The sequence below is a fragment of the Myotis davidii genome, unplaced genomic scaffold (genome assembly GCF_000327345.1).
Source record: "Myotis davidii unplaced genomic scaffold, ASM32734v1 scaffold159, whole genome shotgun sequence".
Classification (NCBI taxonomy): Eukaryota; Metazoa; Chordata; class Mammalia; order Chiroptera; family Vespertilionidae; genus Myotis; species Myotis davidii.
Window position 1 is genome coordinate 4,969,238 of NW_006291231.1, and position 17,358 is coordinate 4,986,595.

General features: G+C 44.1%; 1 protein-coding gene across 1 annotated transcript in view; it reads right to left on the reverse strand.

Moving 5' to 3' along the window:
- The window catches only part of PRDM6 (PR domain 6), a 98,463-nt gene extending 81,111 nt beyond the window's left edge, over positions 1–17,352 (reverse strand). The window contains exons 1-2 of the mRNA XM_006764399.2: positions 17,297–17,352; positions 7,944–8,251 (exon numbers count right to left, since the gene is read on the reverse strand). Of these exons, the coding sequence (XP_006764462.2) occupies positions 7,944–8,251; positions 17,297–17,342 (354 nt within the window). The 5' untranslated portion in view covers positions 17,343–17,352. The remainder of the gene's footprint in view (positions 1–7,943; positions 8,252–17,296) is intronic.
- Between the last annotated feature and the right edge of the window lie 6 nt (positions 17,353–17,358).

Genomic DNA, 17,358 nt, shown 5'->3' on the forward strand with positions numbered 1-17,358 from the left:
ATATATATAATCAGGACAAACTAAAAAATTTTGGCCTTCCCAACAGTGTTAAGCAATTTTCTAAAATGTTATTTTTAAGCCCCAGTCTAAGATCCAAGAATGGAAAATTATGATTAAAAACAAAAAGATGATTAAAAGTAAATGCTTAAAGTCAGCTATTTTGTACGAAGCATAAACTGCTAGCTTTCAATGGACAGAAATCTGTATACACATTTGGCATGCCCATCTCTGATACTTCAGGAATAAAGGCAACTTTGTGGTTTGTGGTTAGTGATTAAATACCAAGTGAACTTGTGCGTGTTCTTGTATAGGAAAAACTGCAACATTTTGAACGTTTCCCACTTGTAACAATGTCTTTATTATGCCTTCCAGAATTAATTGACCTAAAATCCAGCGACTCCAAGATATATCTATTGGATAATGAGAACTCTAAGGACCAACAAATAAAACACATTATTGACTTTTAGTTCTTCAATCAAACAAATATTTACAGCTGCAATTTGCAAAAAATAATTTCCTTTTAGTTTGGCATCATCTCAAAATCTGTGCTACTGATCTGAAGCATATCAGGATCATCAACACCCTCCTCCAAAATTAAGATTGAAATATAAAAACAATGCTGCATCATTTAGCACAACTTGCATCTACCCTCCCAGCCTGGGTGGGTCTCCTCTGAAAACAAGTGAAAACTCATTATTTTTAAGCTTCTTTGAAAGTCTGTCTGACCTTGAGACCAAGAACAGCAGGGAGGATGAGGAATAGTGACCTGCTTTAGTGACCAGTAGCTATAGATATCAGAGAATGTGTTTGTTGTCAATGATCGTTGCTGAAATCTGTCTATACCACACGGGAACAATCAATTTTGTAAATGATTGCAATAATCAAGGAAATTGCCTAATTTATAAATCCTTGCATACAGCATCTTAATGGATTCCTCCATTTTAATGCTGATGCCTTCAGAGCTAAATGAATTGTTGTCCAGGCTGTCATTACACGAAATGATAAAAACATTCCGTCTGGTGGGGAAACCACATCTCATGGATATTCAGACTCTCAGCCCATAATCACTCATTAGTGACTTCCATGAAAGTTTCACACTGCTGAGCCTTAGGAAGAGCAGAAGAGCCGGCCCCTGTCTGCGCGCTCCTGTAAATCCCTGCTTTCGTTTCAGAATTTGAACAAATTGCCTTTCCCCGAACGGTAATGAACTGGTTGTGTCCCCAGTTCTGACAGCCCCATATTGTCAAAGCTGATCCTTTTCTCCTGGGCTGTTTTTTGTTTTGTTTTTTTTTACCACCGACCTCAGCGTCAGCAGGTTCGGCCACTCTCAACTTCCAAATCCTGAAGCACATCAACACGGAAGATTCCGGAGGCACCCAAGCAAATGGGTGCCGGTCCACCCCTGCGCTCCTGCTCGCAGGTAAATCTACAGATGGTCCGTGGAAACCGAGGCTGCACGCTTAGCTCTCGCCCTAAGCCCGCCACACGTAGATTGCTCTTTTCAGTTAAACCCTGGCCAATTGATTCCAGCCAATAGTGTGCTGTCAGTACTTTACTTACTGCTCAATCTCACTAACCTGACATTTATGGTGCACTGATTGGCCTCTGTCAGTGGTGCTGGTTGTAAATTCACTTTGAAAAGCTTTGTGTTAACAGCCTTCAACCAGGCTCCAAGAAGAGTACGAACAGGCAGCCTGACAATTGCTCGACCTCCTGCCCTTATTACAGTGAGTAAATCAGGGTTTGAGCCATTAGGCTGGAGCCTGGGGCCTACACAAAAAGGATTGACATGACGAAAGGTCAACCTCTGTCACACATGTGTAACAATTTGGATAATGGAATTCTGTAACTTATCTGAGTGAGGTGGCAAATGCTTACAAGGAAAAGTATATTCTGCTCTGGCTTCTCTGGCTTTTATGCTAAGTAGTTATACCAGAGTCTGTATTTCTTGTGTAAATACACAAGGAATGCCTGAACTCATGAAATCTTGGAGTATATACGATTCTTAAAAAGAAAGAAAGAAAAAGACAGAGCAAGGCAGTCTAAAAGCGGTTCTGTGCACGCATTCTTAAAAACGGCAGAACATTTTCCCCACACTATCAACGTACCACATCCACCCTCTGAGGAAAGAGAATGTTGATACTGTGGACATGATTCCTCAGCTAGCTACGAGGCAGTTTTCGTATTCATTTTTTAAAACCCATAGTATTATACTCCAACTATAAGTGATTTCTGGATAATAATAAATTTACTCCAATAATTAAAACTGCCTTCATTGGCACTGAAATATAAAGGCTCCCCTGCAGGCTTCTCAGACCCAGTGTTGCCATAATCACATTTTCACCAGATCGCTTGCTGCCATGCAGTCGAGGGGGGCGGGGGATCCAGGAACGACTGAGACTCTGATTTGAATTTCTCTACCCCACTTTTAAGTCAGTGTGAAAAAAAAATTTTTTTTAATTATATGCTGTAAGAAAATATGCAGTCAAGAAATACTTTTGAATTATTTTCTTTACGTGGGTAAATGCTATCAATAAAAGAAGAAATCTGTAAACAATAGATAAACTGAACTGACTAATGAGATACAGAACATATTACTCTTTATAAAGCATTTGCAACTAATGCACTGTAGCGTCACGTGCGTATCTGGATGAAACCTCACTAGCATGAGAATTTCCAAATGGCTGTTATAATTTTTTTTTTTTAAAGCAGGGTCGTTTTGGGACTTAGAAAAGCAAGGTGGCACTGTCCAGGGGGATGCATAAGTTAAAAGGAACGAGACTTTACATGGATCTTTTCAAAGCCAATTTTAAGTACTAAGTTTTGATTTTTTAACACAATGCTGGAAATGATTCCAACAGGCGGCAGATGGTTTTACAGTTTATGTAAAACTACAAAATGTTCACACTCTATCAAATGGGCACCACTGTAAAAGACATCTTCAAATCAAATGAGGCAAAACCAAAGAGATATACCAGCTGTTACCCTGCATAATTTAAAACATAATAGTAACATTACTATGGTTTATTTTTAAGGAGAAATTATTTGGATTTCATAAAACTGACACATTCAAAACCAAGCTGACAAGCAGTCTAGTGTATTAAATGATAAATTACTGAGAAACACAATTTTTACTTCAATATAACTGTGACAGCCACATAATTCTATCCCCTGGTGTTTTGATGAGTCAAGCCAAATTGAGCCAAATCTATAAAGCAAAATATGGAGTATATAATTACAGTACTATCACTGGAACAATTTTTAAATGATTTTAATTTGATTTTAAAATTATTTTAACTTAATTACTTTTAAATTATTAATTTTCAACATCTAAATCCATACAAATGGGTACAGTACTATAAAGGGAATTGGGTCACTTATAGAAACATAAAATACATTTAAAATATAAAATCAATTCATTTCCTTTTAGTACCAATTACCTATGATGGTTTTGAAATATAAACATGCAGCAATGTGTAATATATTTTTAATATTGGTTTTCATTAAAGTCGTTTGACCTAACTTAAATGTTAATGATGAAAAATAGACCATTTGCTTAAAAGCAAAACTCTTATTAAATCTAAAATATTATGGCACAACATCAAACCACAAAGAGAACCACATTATGTTATCCCTTTTGATTTTCTGAAGAAAAATAATGAAAATGTCCACATAGTAAAGTGAAAATGAGACACTCGAATTTACTCAGGCAAAGGAAAAACAGGTTCTGTAAAATTAAATCTCTTTCTAGTACCTTGACTTTAATCCTAACAAGTCACTACATTATTTCAATTACCAGAATAATTTTTTTAGGTACAATTTATTTTGTCATCATTGCTAAAATTTCTTATCAAATAAGACTTTGAATTGAAAGGCCTGAGTAATTCTGGCCTATCTTAAACTGTAACTATTTTAAACTTCTGTATTTTATTCCAGTAGAATTTTAAGTATACACTGTGTACATTCCTCAGGTCCAGCCATATTAAATTCTGATGTTAAACAGAAAGGGGAAACCATGTGCAAGTAGATTAATTTATCTCAAGGGAAAAGAGCACATTAATAATTGAGATAATGTTTTCATAAATGTTGGAATCAAATGTGCCTTTTCACTTCTTTATTAGAAAACACATTAGGATAAAATTATCTCACTCTCATCAATAAGACCTAATTGCTGAGAAAGACTATGTTTTCTTTGCAAAACATTCAGAAAGATTTTTCCCATTACGTCCAAAGGGCTAGAAATACATCATGCATTCAAGTCTTGTTAGAATAAATGTATGTAAGCAAGGCAAGTGATTATTTAATCCATCCTGTAATGTTTTTGTTTTAAACTATCTGAATTTATTATTTCTTGTAGTGCATATTAAAATTCTGATTTTAGAAGAAATTGGCCAAAAAGAGATTAATACTTTGGCTTTTAGTTTATTAATCTCCTTAAATTACAAAAAATTACTGTCATTTATTGCTAAAAAGAAAAGAAAAGAAAAACTCTTAGAACTTCCTATAAACACTCAAAAGAGTCAAAACATATTGAAGGTAATAGAATGATATTGAACTTTCTTTAAATTGCTTTATTCTTAAGAACCAGGATTATACACAAAGATGATAGCACACTTACAAACCCATCAAACAAGCTCTCCATAGCTGATGTATGTGAAATATTAAAAAGTCATTTTTCTACAAAGAAAATATAGCTTTTAATTATTAAACAAAAGGAATAACTAAGGTGAATATGATGTTTTCCTCTAATAAGCCTTCATGTGTATAATAAAGTACAACCATACTAAAAACAATGAACTGTAAACTGAAACAAAAATCCATCATCTACTTGGAAACAGTGACGGGAAAAGATTAGCAATCCATTTATTGTACTGAAATAAAGATAAGTAACCCTGGTAAGATCCATCAGGACCTGAGTATTGAACTCTAAATATAAAGACATTTCTTCATCAGCAAGTGACTTGAAAAAAAATGTGAGAAAGAAAAACGATTCCAGTTGACTTTTAAAATATAATAGTCATGATTCAACTGCTTTTAATTTTTTTAAAGATCTGCTTTATGTCAATGTGATATTCTGGAAGATATCTAAAAGAGTGTGTTTTTAAAATGGATAATTTTTACATGAGTCACTAAATAATTATTGCCAAAATTTCCTATAGACCTACAGTGTATTCCAATTACCGATTCTTTCTAAATATAAATAATAAAATGATTAAAAATTTTCACAATTGAATTTAGGTTTGAAAGGAAAGAATAAAATTTAAGGAAAAATCCAACATTTAGAATCTTCTGTTATAAATATAACTTAATTCAAATAGTCACATTTCATAAAAACAATAAATCATAATGCTTAAAAATAAATGATACTAATAAAAATCTGAAACCTATTACAGTGCTTTTTCTTACCAATAGCCATTGACTCTAAGTTCCTTGGCCCCAGTCAGTTACATTTTACATGATCCCTCCGGAGACTGATACATTTTCATGGCTGCATTTAATATCCCTTCAATCTCCTAAACATGTGTTATTCTAACTGTTCCTACAGATGATAAAAACAGATAGACTGTCCTGAATTGAGATGGGACTTGTAGATCATTAATGCATACACCAAGCAACTCATTTTTATAACGCAGAACCACTTCTAAGCACCACTACCTCCAACACACTCAACTCACACAAACAACAGGTAAAACTCACTTTATGTCTATTGAAGTATCAACAACAACAAAACCTAATTAAATTTCCCAGTTTCTTTACTAAAACAGAATTTAAACTTCATCAAGAACAAGTCAAGGCAATAAAAGAAAGGCTCCATGTTTTTAGTTTATTATATATCAACCATGTTCTATATGCATAGTGGTCTCCTGACAACATCCCAATCATCCACAGCCATTTAGGGGAAAAAACACAACTTAAAACTATAGGATTTCTTTTTTCATGTTTATGGATTTGTCCCCTGGCACTCTAACCCCAAGTCATCAAAGGGCAATAATGTTCACTTTTAACAGTTTCAGATAGAGCAAATCTGTACCGCTGAACAACTGCTTCATAATTTCCTCAGAAAAGTATTGGCAGATCTTTAACTGTATGGTATTAGAATTCCTAACAACGCCACTAGAACATGAAAACTGACTAGAAGTGTTTTATAAACTTTAAACCACATTGGAGGTTACCATTAATTAGTCAGAAACAAAAACAACTGGGAAATATTTCAAAACTAGATGCTTTGATTATTTCCCACTTGTCATTTTTTTTCTATCCAAAAGCTCTCACTTCTAACCTGCCTCTCTGTACCATACCAAGCCATTTTCTCCTGCCTTCTTTTCCTATAAAAATTTCTGTTAAAAAGAGAAAAAGCACTATTTGGTAAAATAAATATGCCCAACTTTTTTTTTTTCCTCATTCAAGAATCTTATGCAGAAGGACTAAATTTCCCTTTAGGAGTGAAATGAAACCTGGAAGCCAGGCTCAGGGCACCAGCAGATAACTGTAGGAAACTTAGCTCATACCCTATGCAAGCATGTCAAACTCGCGGCTCATAGGTCTCGTTTAAATAAATAGAGCCTTCAGCCCGCGAGTTTGACATGCTTGCCCTATAGTGTATGTAACCCATATTCCCTATTCGATCATCTTGGGGTGTTGGGCTGTGAGCTCATACTCTTAGCTCCTCCCTCATCAAAGGGAGCTTTGGGACACAGGCCTCAACATCCCATTGCCAACAGTCATGTAAGGGTTCTGGAGGCTGGGTCTGCTTTTCACAACAGTTTCTCCAGGGCGTAACATAGTGCTGGGCAGAATGAGTGCTCAGCAAAAATATGACTGGGTTACTGAGTCCCATGAGTTTTAGTGAATATGAGGCAGCTCACAGTGCAAATAATCATCTTGACTGGCCACTGAGCCAAGTGTGAGGGGCAAGCTGCTGTAGAAATGGCCCATTAATGGAGCCCCAATGTCCATGCCAACTTGCTGCTGACATTTCAGAAACTTTCTTTTCCGGCTATTCCCACTCCATTATATTGCCTGGCCTCGGTCAGGCAAGATGCTAGAAGTCTTACCCTTAAGAGTAAGACTTCTAGCGTCTTGTATTTCATAAATAACTCCAAGGGTGGGAGGTGGCTAGCTAGTGGGGGCATCACCTACAGGCTAAGGGTCTGTCTCTGCAGGAGTGGATCTCAATCGTCAACCATGAAGCTCTGGGAGAAAGCTCTGGTTAACATTTTTCAAAGAGGTGGTTTATTTTTAAGTAATAGTGTCAGGTAAGATTGTGCTATTGAAACCTTGTCTTCAACTGGGTTATTGTCGCAAAGTGTCCCTATGTTTTGATTTTTTTATTTTCTTGAAGACTACTGCAAAGGACAACAGAGAAGAACCAGAATTAGTGATTTCTGATTCGGGATGCTATCATTTGCTTACTGCGGGAACTTTGAAAGTTATGAATGAAACATGTTGCAGTTTCTCAGATTCGGTGTTTACATAATTGTTTTTATCTGACAAAATGAGCTTGACTCTTTCCTCCTATTTATGCTTATGTTCCTTTTTGCCCAGTCCACAAAAACATACTGGAAGAGCTTAGAATGGGACAAAAAGTTCACCCAGCTCACACCCCCAAGGCCTGAGCTCGCTGCTCCATCTCCTCAGCTGGCTTCTCTTTCTCTCAAGAAGCCAGGCTATCAAAGACCAAATCCATCTCAGCTGCAACAGAGGCTGCTCAAGGGGTTCCACCGTCGGAAACCTGCAGGCCCTGTGTCCCCGGCTCGGTTGCCTTTGCGTCAGGTCTTTACAGCAGATGGTGCAGACACCAGGCATTTGCATGACCACAGAAATCTGTTCTCCACTATTACTCTCTAGGAAACAAGGGAAGCGCTCCCCGAAGTTGCCACCCTCCAAGGGCCAGGCTCTCGGCGGCCCAAAACTCTGGCTCCGCGAGGCGGCGGGCGACTTACCTCCCAGAGATGCTGCGTGTTTCTCACGGCGCCGGCCTGCACCTTCTCCGGGGGCAGGAGTACGCCCTGGAAGGGCCCGATCCAGGTGCCCTGCTGGATCCTCTGCGCCGCGCAGATGCCGTAGGCCAGGCCGGGCACGGTGCTGGTGCACAGGCACACCTCGCGCGGCAGGTCCCGCAGCCACTCGGGCATCTCCGGCGGGGGCGCGGCGGCCGCGGCGCTGCCCGTGCTCACCAGCCGGCCCAGCGAGTGCAGCGGCCCGTGCATGGGGCACTCTCCGTGGCGGTTGTCCGCGCACATGTCGCAACCTGCCGGGGATACCGGGCGGGAGGGAAGGCAGAGGTTAACTCGCAGCTCAGTGGCCCACCCTCCGGTAACTTCCCGAGACAAATGCATCCCCACCCCCGGGAGCCACCTGCAGGGAGGTGAAGGCGGGAGGGCGCTGAGGCTACTGGGAGTCGGGGGAGAGGTGAACCCAAATCGCTCCCTTGGAATTCGCTGAACCCAAATCCGCCTGGTAACGGGTCAGAACCCCGGGCGCCCCCAAATGCCTTCCGAGCTGGGTGTGGGTGGCGTTGTGGTGTCCGCTGAACCGACGGTTCGCGGCTTCTCCTCCCGGCTTCTAGCTCTCCCTCTCCCCCCTGCTCCAGTTCCCTCCGACCCTCCCGGTTCCCGCGAGTCCTCTCTCCATCAGGTGTTTACTGTATCAGGAAGAAAGCCCGAGGCAGAACGCCCGTCTCTCGCCAATTTGGTATCGAGGAGAGATTCTACATGGGTCGCCTGGAGACACTTGGCTCGCCTCTTTTTACAATTAGAGAAGACACTTTAAAAATCACCAGGGCCGGTGGGCAGGCCGTTCGCACTCCTCTGGCCCCACGCCCCCACTCCAGCGCCCCAGAGGGCAGAGCCCGAGCCCCAGACACCGCCACCCGGGGAGCGCGGGATCCCTCCGCGCCCGGCAGTGCCCACTCTCCGCGCTGCAGCCAGGCCGGCGGGCACCAACGGGGAGAGGAAGGCTGTTCCGGCGGGTTAGGGGAGTCCATGCTTGCGTGCCAGCTCTTCCCAGAAGCCAAGAAGAAACAAATAGCAAATTTAACGATCGGGGCAATGGGTCTTTAATGATCAGAATACAGGTTCCATGGAGAGGGTCCCAACTCCTGCCCAGAGGGCAGACGCCCCAGGCTAAAGGCTAACATCCTGCCTTACAAACTGGAGTTGTTGTGAAGCTGTCTCTCTCCGATGTTCCCCGAAGCAGCCAAAGCGCAAAGGGACCCCCACCCTTGAGGCCGGGCTGTAGACACCCAGTGTGCTTCCACTCAAACTCGAGGTAAGAGGCCGGGCGGCCTCGGGGAACAGGGCCTGCGGCAACCGCGCTGTCGGATCGCAGCGCCCTCGGGGTTATTAATGGGCCTGGCGGAGCCGCCGTGTCTGCGCCCCAGCCCAGCAGACCTGCCTCGGGGAGACAGCTTAGGCGCCCGCTGGCGAAGCCCGCCCGCCCTGGCCCAGCCTCCCTGGGGAGCAGAGGCGCCCCCAGCGCTGGAGCCCTGTGGCACTGGGCCTGATGTTGAGCCAGTACCCACAGGGGAACGCTGCTGGGGGGGAGGTGGCCTTTGAGGCTTCTCTGTGCTGGGCCTTGGTCACAGCCAGTCCTGATGGATCACACAGGGTGTGCCCTCTTCATGCTGAAACAGACAAAAACGCTCAAGGAACTTGTGGCAAAGTGAGTCACTGAAGAGTCTTCAATGAAGGAACCTCATCAACCCCAGCATGGAGTGACCCCTGGTTTTGCCTCTGGCTTCCCAGAGAGCTGAGGGTTGACCTGTTGACTATGTGAGCATCCTCTCTCAGCGAAAGGTTCCAGTCAGCTCAGCTTCTCCTTGTTCAGCTACTCCACTCCTCCCCAGAGAGCCCAGGGAATAAGGGGACCTCTGAGTGCAGCTTCCTGGAGGTGTCCCCGGGCCTCTCAAGTGAAAAACAACCTGTTTCTGCAGGTAGTGATGTGTCCATACCACTGGACCTCCACCACACAAAGGCCCCCTCTTCCAGCAACATAGACTAATGTAAAACGACAGTGTCCAGCTCGGCTTTTGACCTTAGGGCAGTGGTTCTCAACCTTCCTAATGCCACGACCCTTTAATACAGTTCCTCATGTTGTGGTGACCCCCAATTCCATTGTTACAAATTGAACATAATTAAAGCATAGTGATTAATCACAAAAACAATATGTAATTATATATGTTTTCTGATGGTCTTAGGCGACCCCTGTGAAAGGGTCGGTCAACCCCCAGGTGGAGAACCGCTGCCTCAGGGCCTGGACAGGAGGCATTCTCATTCTCCACATGTCAACCCTTCCCGAACACATGCACTTCACACACCCTCTCAAGATTCTGACTGTGAAAATAAAAACTTCGAAATAAAGGGGGAATAAAAAGAAAAACAAAAGTTCATAATTACCAAGTGCCAGCTATATTCCAGGCACCTACCTATTTTAACCCAAACGATCGCCATATTATCCAAATGTCATGATTCCCATTTTGCAGATGAAGCAATTGAGCAATGTAACTTGACTACGGATCAGAAACTAGAAACTGGTAGAAAAAGATTCACAATCAGGTCTGCCTGACTCCAAAGCCTCCAAAACTATACTAGTAGAGATTTAGGAAGACTAATGAGAGCCATGAGAATTTTATATCCAAACTCATAACTCAATCAATAGAATTATTTCACGGAAATCACTCTTTGGGGGCCACAAAATCGCTGATTGAATTACAGACATTTCTCTCCCTCTTTCCCACACTCTTGAGTTTGGGGATAAAGTAAGAGAATAAATTGGAAAGTAAATAGATAATGCCCATAATTTTGAATTTTAGTATCTAACTTCAGAGATGGACTTTCAGCACCTTAGCAAAGATAGCTTAAAACAAATGACTACACAAAGGCAATATGCCCATAAAATAAATCACCCCAGGTTTTTTATTCACTGACTGTCCCTTTCTGATTGACTCAATGAAACAAAGGGTGAGAAGCAAAAGTGTTCAATATTCACTCCCCTAACAATATGTAGTAGAGATTCTGTCAAGTTCCAATAGCTCCACAACATGGAACGTCACACCAACTATATCAGTAATAAAATAAGGAGCTAAAGTACTAACTTCAGCCACAACCTGCCACCACCACCACCCCCCAACCCCCCGCCAGATAACAAGCACACTCTTAATATTTGTTATACATGATACGCTAGTCCTTTCTCTAAGAAGTCCTCTAAAGCTCTCTTCAACTTAAGTTTCACTGTCTCCAGGGGAGGTTGAAAAAACTTAGTAGCATTTTGCAGAGTGAACGCTGAGGCTCTCCCAATATTTAGAAGACGACGTGCATGCTGGGTCCACAGCAGAAGGCAAGGCCAGTCCACTGTAACTAGTCCACCCAACACGAGTCTTCTGAATTTATAAACCACTTTGTGCTTTAGCAAAATATTCTGTCACAAAAGTTGACCAATTGCAGCAAAATACTGTTAGATCCTAATGTTACTGGGTTTTTTGGTGTGTTGTTTTTTTTTTTTTAATACACAAGCTCTGTCATTGAAAACATGCAGCTTCTGACTTATGTCTTGGAGTCCCAAAGAAGCTTACGGATGTTTAAAACAAGTAACTGACTACGAGGGGTTGACGAATGTGGCACAAGTAGACCAACATTCTAGCAGAGTGTTTTCTAGACAGCAAGCCATGAACACCTACATGAAAAGGTTTGAGGGAGAAGTGAGCTAGATGCCCAAACCACACACACACACACACACACACACACACACAACATATATTACACACAGCATTCCATGCCAAGCAATCCATAGCATAAGCCTATTTGTATTCATACAGAGGAGGCAAATAAAGGTTCTCACTTTCTCTTAAAATCAGGGTCAGCTTTCTACAAGTTCATAGTTATTACTCATAACGGGTTTTCTGTAACTGTGAGAAATATTATAATATCCTCAAGCAAGATTCTCTGAAGTGCCATTTTAGTATCAGAAATATAAGAAATCGTGCTCGCTTTTCTCTCTTGAATAGGTCTCTGAAGGCCCCTGGGATGGGTTTCTGAATAAGGGAATGAGGTGTTATTAGGTTACAGACTCCCTCACCTCCTGGCTTCAGTAGGCCAGGCCAAGGGGAGTGAGGAGGAGACTTTCACTCTTCATTTCATAGCCTTTGTATTGTTTGGATGTTTGTACAAGTGCATGTATTACTTTTGTAATTGAAAACAAATCTATTTTAAGGTAAGGGGGGCAAAACAGGCCATGAGGGTGTTTGTTTGTTTGTTTGTTTCAGGTATTTTCATTTGTTGTTCTAGGAAAGGTAAAATATAAAATGTTTCTGGCTTTTTTCTTTTCGTGTCTGGAGGGGCCAGAGGCATGTGTGGGTGCAGGCGGAGCTAGGACCCCTGAGAAGCACCAGGCACAGGCAGCCTCCCCCTGCCCTCACTGATCCTCTGGAAAGGGAACCAAGGAGCAGCTGAAAAGTCTGCCCCCCCCCACCCCCCGCCCCCAGGCAGAGGTAACTACAGGACTATGGATCCTCCCCAACCACCACTGAGGTTGCCGCCCTCAGTCTTGCAAGCCCAGTCCAGTGGGGCCAGCACCCAGTGATCCTTGCTGGATGACTCTGCCCCAGGAGTGCCGCCTGCTGGCAAGCCTCTCATGCGCTCTGGGCGTGGCGATGGAGGGAAGGGTCGCTGCATTTTCGGGAGGCTGGCCGTAGGGACAGAGGCTGGTGGAGCTGGGTAGTTGGTAACCTCCCGCACCGGAGTTCACGTCCAGACAGCACTCTCCCCCAGCCCTCCAGCAGCAACTGGTTATGGGCGAAGTATGCAGTGAGCAGTGAGGCTGCAAGCTGGAGCCCCCTAACCTAGTGTGCGTTTTGAAGGCCTCACCCCCTTCCTACCAGCGTGGGGCTTTCTTGCAAGGCCACGGAAATCTGGAGACCCTTCTAGGCCCTCCTCTCCTTCCACCCGGCAGGGGTCTCCCAGGCTCCTCAGCAGATCCGAGGCCGGTGAGTTAGCCCAGCCACGGGGAAAGGGAGCCGATTGTGGCTGGGCCCCAGGGGAAGCCCAGCTGCCACAGAACCTACTGGAGGACTCTCCCGAGGCGAGTTTACAGCTCCCGGCCAAGCTCGGAGGCTTGGGTTTTCCAAGCTCAGCCTGGCTGAGGCGGGCCGGCCAGCTGGACCTGGGGCCAAGAGGGAGAGACAAAATGGGGAGGAAAAGAAAGAGTGAAAGAGTAAATGTGGATTTTATTAGTGTCCCCACACCTGTATTTATAAATTAAATGGGAGCGCCCATGTGTGTGGTGAGAGAATATTGCATGGAGATAAAACGTGCAGCCCTGCCCCTGCGAAGCCCCCATATACAAGGCGGAGATGATGAATAGGAGGCGCGAGAAGAGATCGAAGCGGGTCTGGGCTGGCTCCACTGGCTCCTACAAAACTATAGGGCAATTAATTGTGGCTTGTCCCCTCATCCTTCATCTCCTGGTGGCACATATCGATGGAGATTACTGCTGATGGACCATTTTATCACCTTAAATAAACAGTCGCCACCTCTTCTAACCTCAATCTAATATATGGCTCTATGTTCAGTTTCAGGGCGCGAGATAACGAATGATGTAAAATAACTAAATCATGTGTGTTATGGGGATGGGATTGGGCCTGTACACAAAAAGAGAGAAAAGAGAAAAGGAAAATATAAAACACACAAACCCACACACTGACGCACAGCCTCCCGCCTACCAGGGACCAGGTCTGGAGTCTCAGCCACTAGCTGGCCATGGACAGCTGGGACTCAGGTGTGCAGAGTGTGCCTCATGGCAAGAAAGCTTGCTGGTGGGTGACTGGGCCCGGATGCTTCCTAAACAGGACCTGTGTTTTCCAACTGGGTGGGAAGAGATCGGGGAATGTCAGAAAATTCTCACTCTCCTTTACCTCTTACCCTGACTCCCAAACAGACAAAACAGTGTTGGGTGCAGATTTCTCTCTCTCCCCTGGACACTCTCCTCAAACTCTTGGAAAGGGTGGCACTTCCAACTGGAAAGCCTTAGGCCTTTGCTGTTCCTGGTGCTGTTCCCTGCGTGGCAGGGCTCGCCAACCCCAGGAGGGGATAGAAGGAAGGTCCTGATGCAAGAAACTGGATGGGGTCCTTAGCTCTAGTCTCCCTGTCAGGTTCAGGGGAGGAGCAACTTCCAAAAAAAAGGTATGCAAGGTTAATTGGCCCAGACCTTTCCATACAAACACAAATTCCAGGCCCAGCCCCGGGGCTCTTACTACCTTCCAAGAGTAGTGACAGGGTTTCAAGTGAGGCACCAGAACCTGAGAAGAGGCCACTGACACGGAGCCTGCCGGAATCAATGGCTTCGGGCAACCCAGCAGCAATGAGGGCAGTAATACAAGAAGAGGAAGAAGGGGTCCCACCCCTCAATTACATCACACACTGCCCCACCGGACTTTAACGAGATGAAAGAAGAGGCAGCTAGGCATTCAGAGCTTCAGTGGAAAGTGTACTTCAACCACAGAATAAATGGAATACATGGAGTTGGGTATCAGCAATATAATGGAACAGCTCACTCGCCTAGCTTGCATGGTTTCTGCTGTTTTTTAATCTTTTTTTTTTTTTTTGTGGGAAAGAGAGCTAGAAGACCTTTCACTCTGGCATTTGCTATAGATGCCAATCAAGTTTCAAGGTGAGACTACTGTTACTGATTCACACGCCTTACTGGGCTCTGGTCCCAGGCAAAAATGTTACTCTTCTGTAGAAAATAGAGAAGTGAGGAGGTCCCTTTCTTTGCCTTGTAAGAAAAAGAGAAAAATTACTCAATGCAAAGTAACAAAATGAAGCACTGGTGAGTGGTCTCTTCACAGAGTTCTTTTAGAAAATGGCAAAAGACGGAAAGGAAAACTGGGGTTCTCTCTACGTCATAAATTAATAGGTGTTTCCCTTTGGCCTGCCTCTCACCTCCCCACCCCCCCGCACCCACCCAAATACAACCTGGGAAGGGTGAGAGCTCTGGTTTTCACCCTCTTTCAAATAACAAATATACCAACTTCCCCTGCCTAGGGAAAGTTTCCCATCCTTTGCATTTCTGATTTTTGAGCCCCTCCTTAGATTAAACTCAATCACTTCCCACTTCACCTTTGTAAAACACATCCTCTGGTTTAAAATGAATGCCTCCGCTTGCCTCCCATTACACAGAGCTACCTCCGCTTTTTTCTTTCTCAACTGCCCTTTAATTAGGGAGCAACATGAAGTGTAACTCTAATAGGACGATCTGACTTCCTTTCCCCTCCGTCTTTCTTATGCACTTTGCATTTTAAAGCAATCCATTAGACTCAAAAGGATATACCAAAAGACTAACACAATAGAAATAATTTAAATAAATCATACTTCCCTTCCTCCAACCAGAGGGAAAAAGTTGCCTAGGCAATAAAGTGATTCAAAGAACCATATATTAATTAGGAATCTAACCCAATTCTTTCTCTGGTGAGAATATAGTGAATCTCAAGAAAGCCTTGTAAACAGTATAGGAAGCTCAGCACACAGCCAGGGCGGTGGGGCAAGCTGCTGGCGTCTTTTCCGGCACTGTTTTCATTCAGAAGAGAAACTGCAGGCAGGATGAAGCACTATCAGTCCACAGTGACTACACTTACACTTCGCAGTAAGGAATGCCTTTCCCAAAGAATAATCTTTTTATTTCACATTTTAAAAAATGCTTTGTAAACAACACATGCAAATCCAGTAGGAGAGAAGTATTTGTAAAAACCCATTAAGACAATATAATTTTTACATATTTTCTGCAACTCTGAAATGCAAGCATCTTCTTAACTGCAGAACAAATCCGAGTGGAAACCCTCCTTTTAAACCAGCACTTTACCTTCAGATTCTACAAGGGGAAAAAAGTAAGTACAACTGCTCTCTTTGTTAGTAATAATTATCTCCATTAGAACAACTACCTCCCACCATTATGAAAAGATTAATACAACTTAACCACTAGGCTCATGCCTCATGCTTTTTCATCAAAGTAATGACTCTGGGAGCCCTTCAAATAATTATAACCTGGAGGTATTTTGTTTTACAACGAATTAAAAAGGTCACGGGATGGTAGCCATTCTGCAAGAAGGGACTTATTAAAAACAGAATAACAACAAATGTTTATGATCCTCACACAGAAGCTAGATGAAGGAACGAAAGGAAGAAAATGGTAAGTGCTGATCTTTCAAATCCTGTATTGCTTTCAACCTGACTCTGAACCTGATTTAATGTTCTCTCCAGAGGTCTCTGGAAGTGTATTTAGTCCTTAACGCGTTAGGTGTAAACATAGCACAACTTTCGAAGTTACCAAAAAGGTTCGGAGACAAAGCAAATACACATTCGTGGTCTTCGCTGGGAGTCTTGCTTCAAAACATCAAAATGGAACCACACTTGTGAGGAGCGTTTGCTATTATGAACATAGGAACCGAACGAAGCTGGACGAGACCTGAAGTTTAACTAAGTATTTACTATTTACTTGGGGGACAAGGAGCGTAAGCTTCTTAAACTAAATTACTGTCGCCCCATTTTTACAAATAGCCAAGCCATCAAAAGTGGCTACGGACTGCGAACGCTTGAAGGGGTCAAGGATGCAAGGAGAATGTGGGATCCGCAGGGAACAACTCTATCCTGAAGAGGGAAAATTTCTCACGAAGCAGCTGGCATTTACTTTTCTAAATAAATGGTAGACCTAAGAATAATGCCTGCCTGCTGGACAAACTGACCCAGAATTATCCCCAACTCCTAGTCCCGCGAGGCCAGGCCAGCCAGCAGCACCCGGCCGTTCCCCTAGAGTCCTGGACAGCCCTGCAGCCCGAAACGAACGGACAGTTAACCCCAGAAGTAGGGTAGAGAGGAGAAGCAAGCCCTGGAATCCACGCTCCCCAGGAACTCTGCGTCCCTATCTTGTCCCCCTCCCCACCTCACCCCCAGGGCCAGGCCAGCCGGTTCTCGGGACTCCCCGTCGCGCGCTGCCTGGAGCCGGCCGTCCCCGGCCACCGTCCCCGGCCATCGTCCCCGGCCACCGTCCCCCGGCACCGTCCCGCGGGAGGGCGGAGATCAGAAAGCCCGGGCCGGCAGGCGACTCGAGTCCTACAGCCTTGGGGCTGCGGAGCAGAGGATAAGCGGAGGGGAAGAGGTAACCCCGAGGTGCCAGCCGGGAGCCCCACGCGTTCTCCTTCCTTCTCTAACGCCAGAAAACCTTTGCCACTGTGCTCTGGGAGGTGCGGGCCCGCTGCCGGGACCAGTCCACCGCCCGGAGGAGAGAGCGCGCGGCGGCGGCTACGTACGGTTGTTGGGGTCGCTGGTGTGCTGGTTGAGCGGGATGATCTCCATGCGCTGCTGGCCGTAC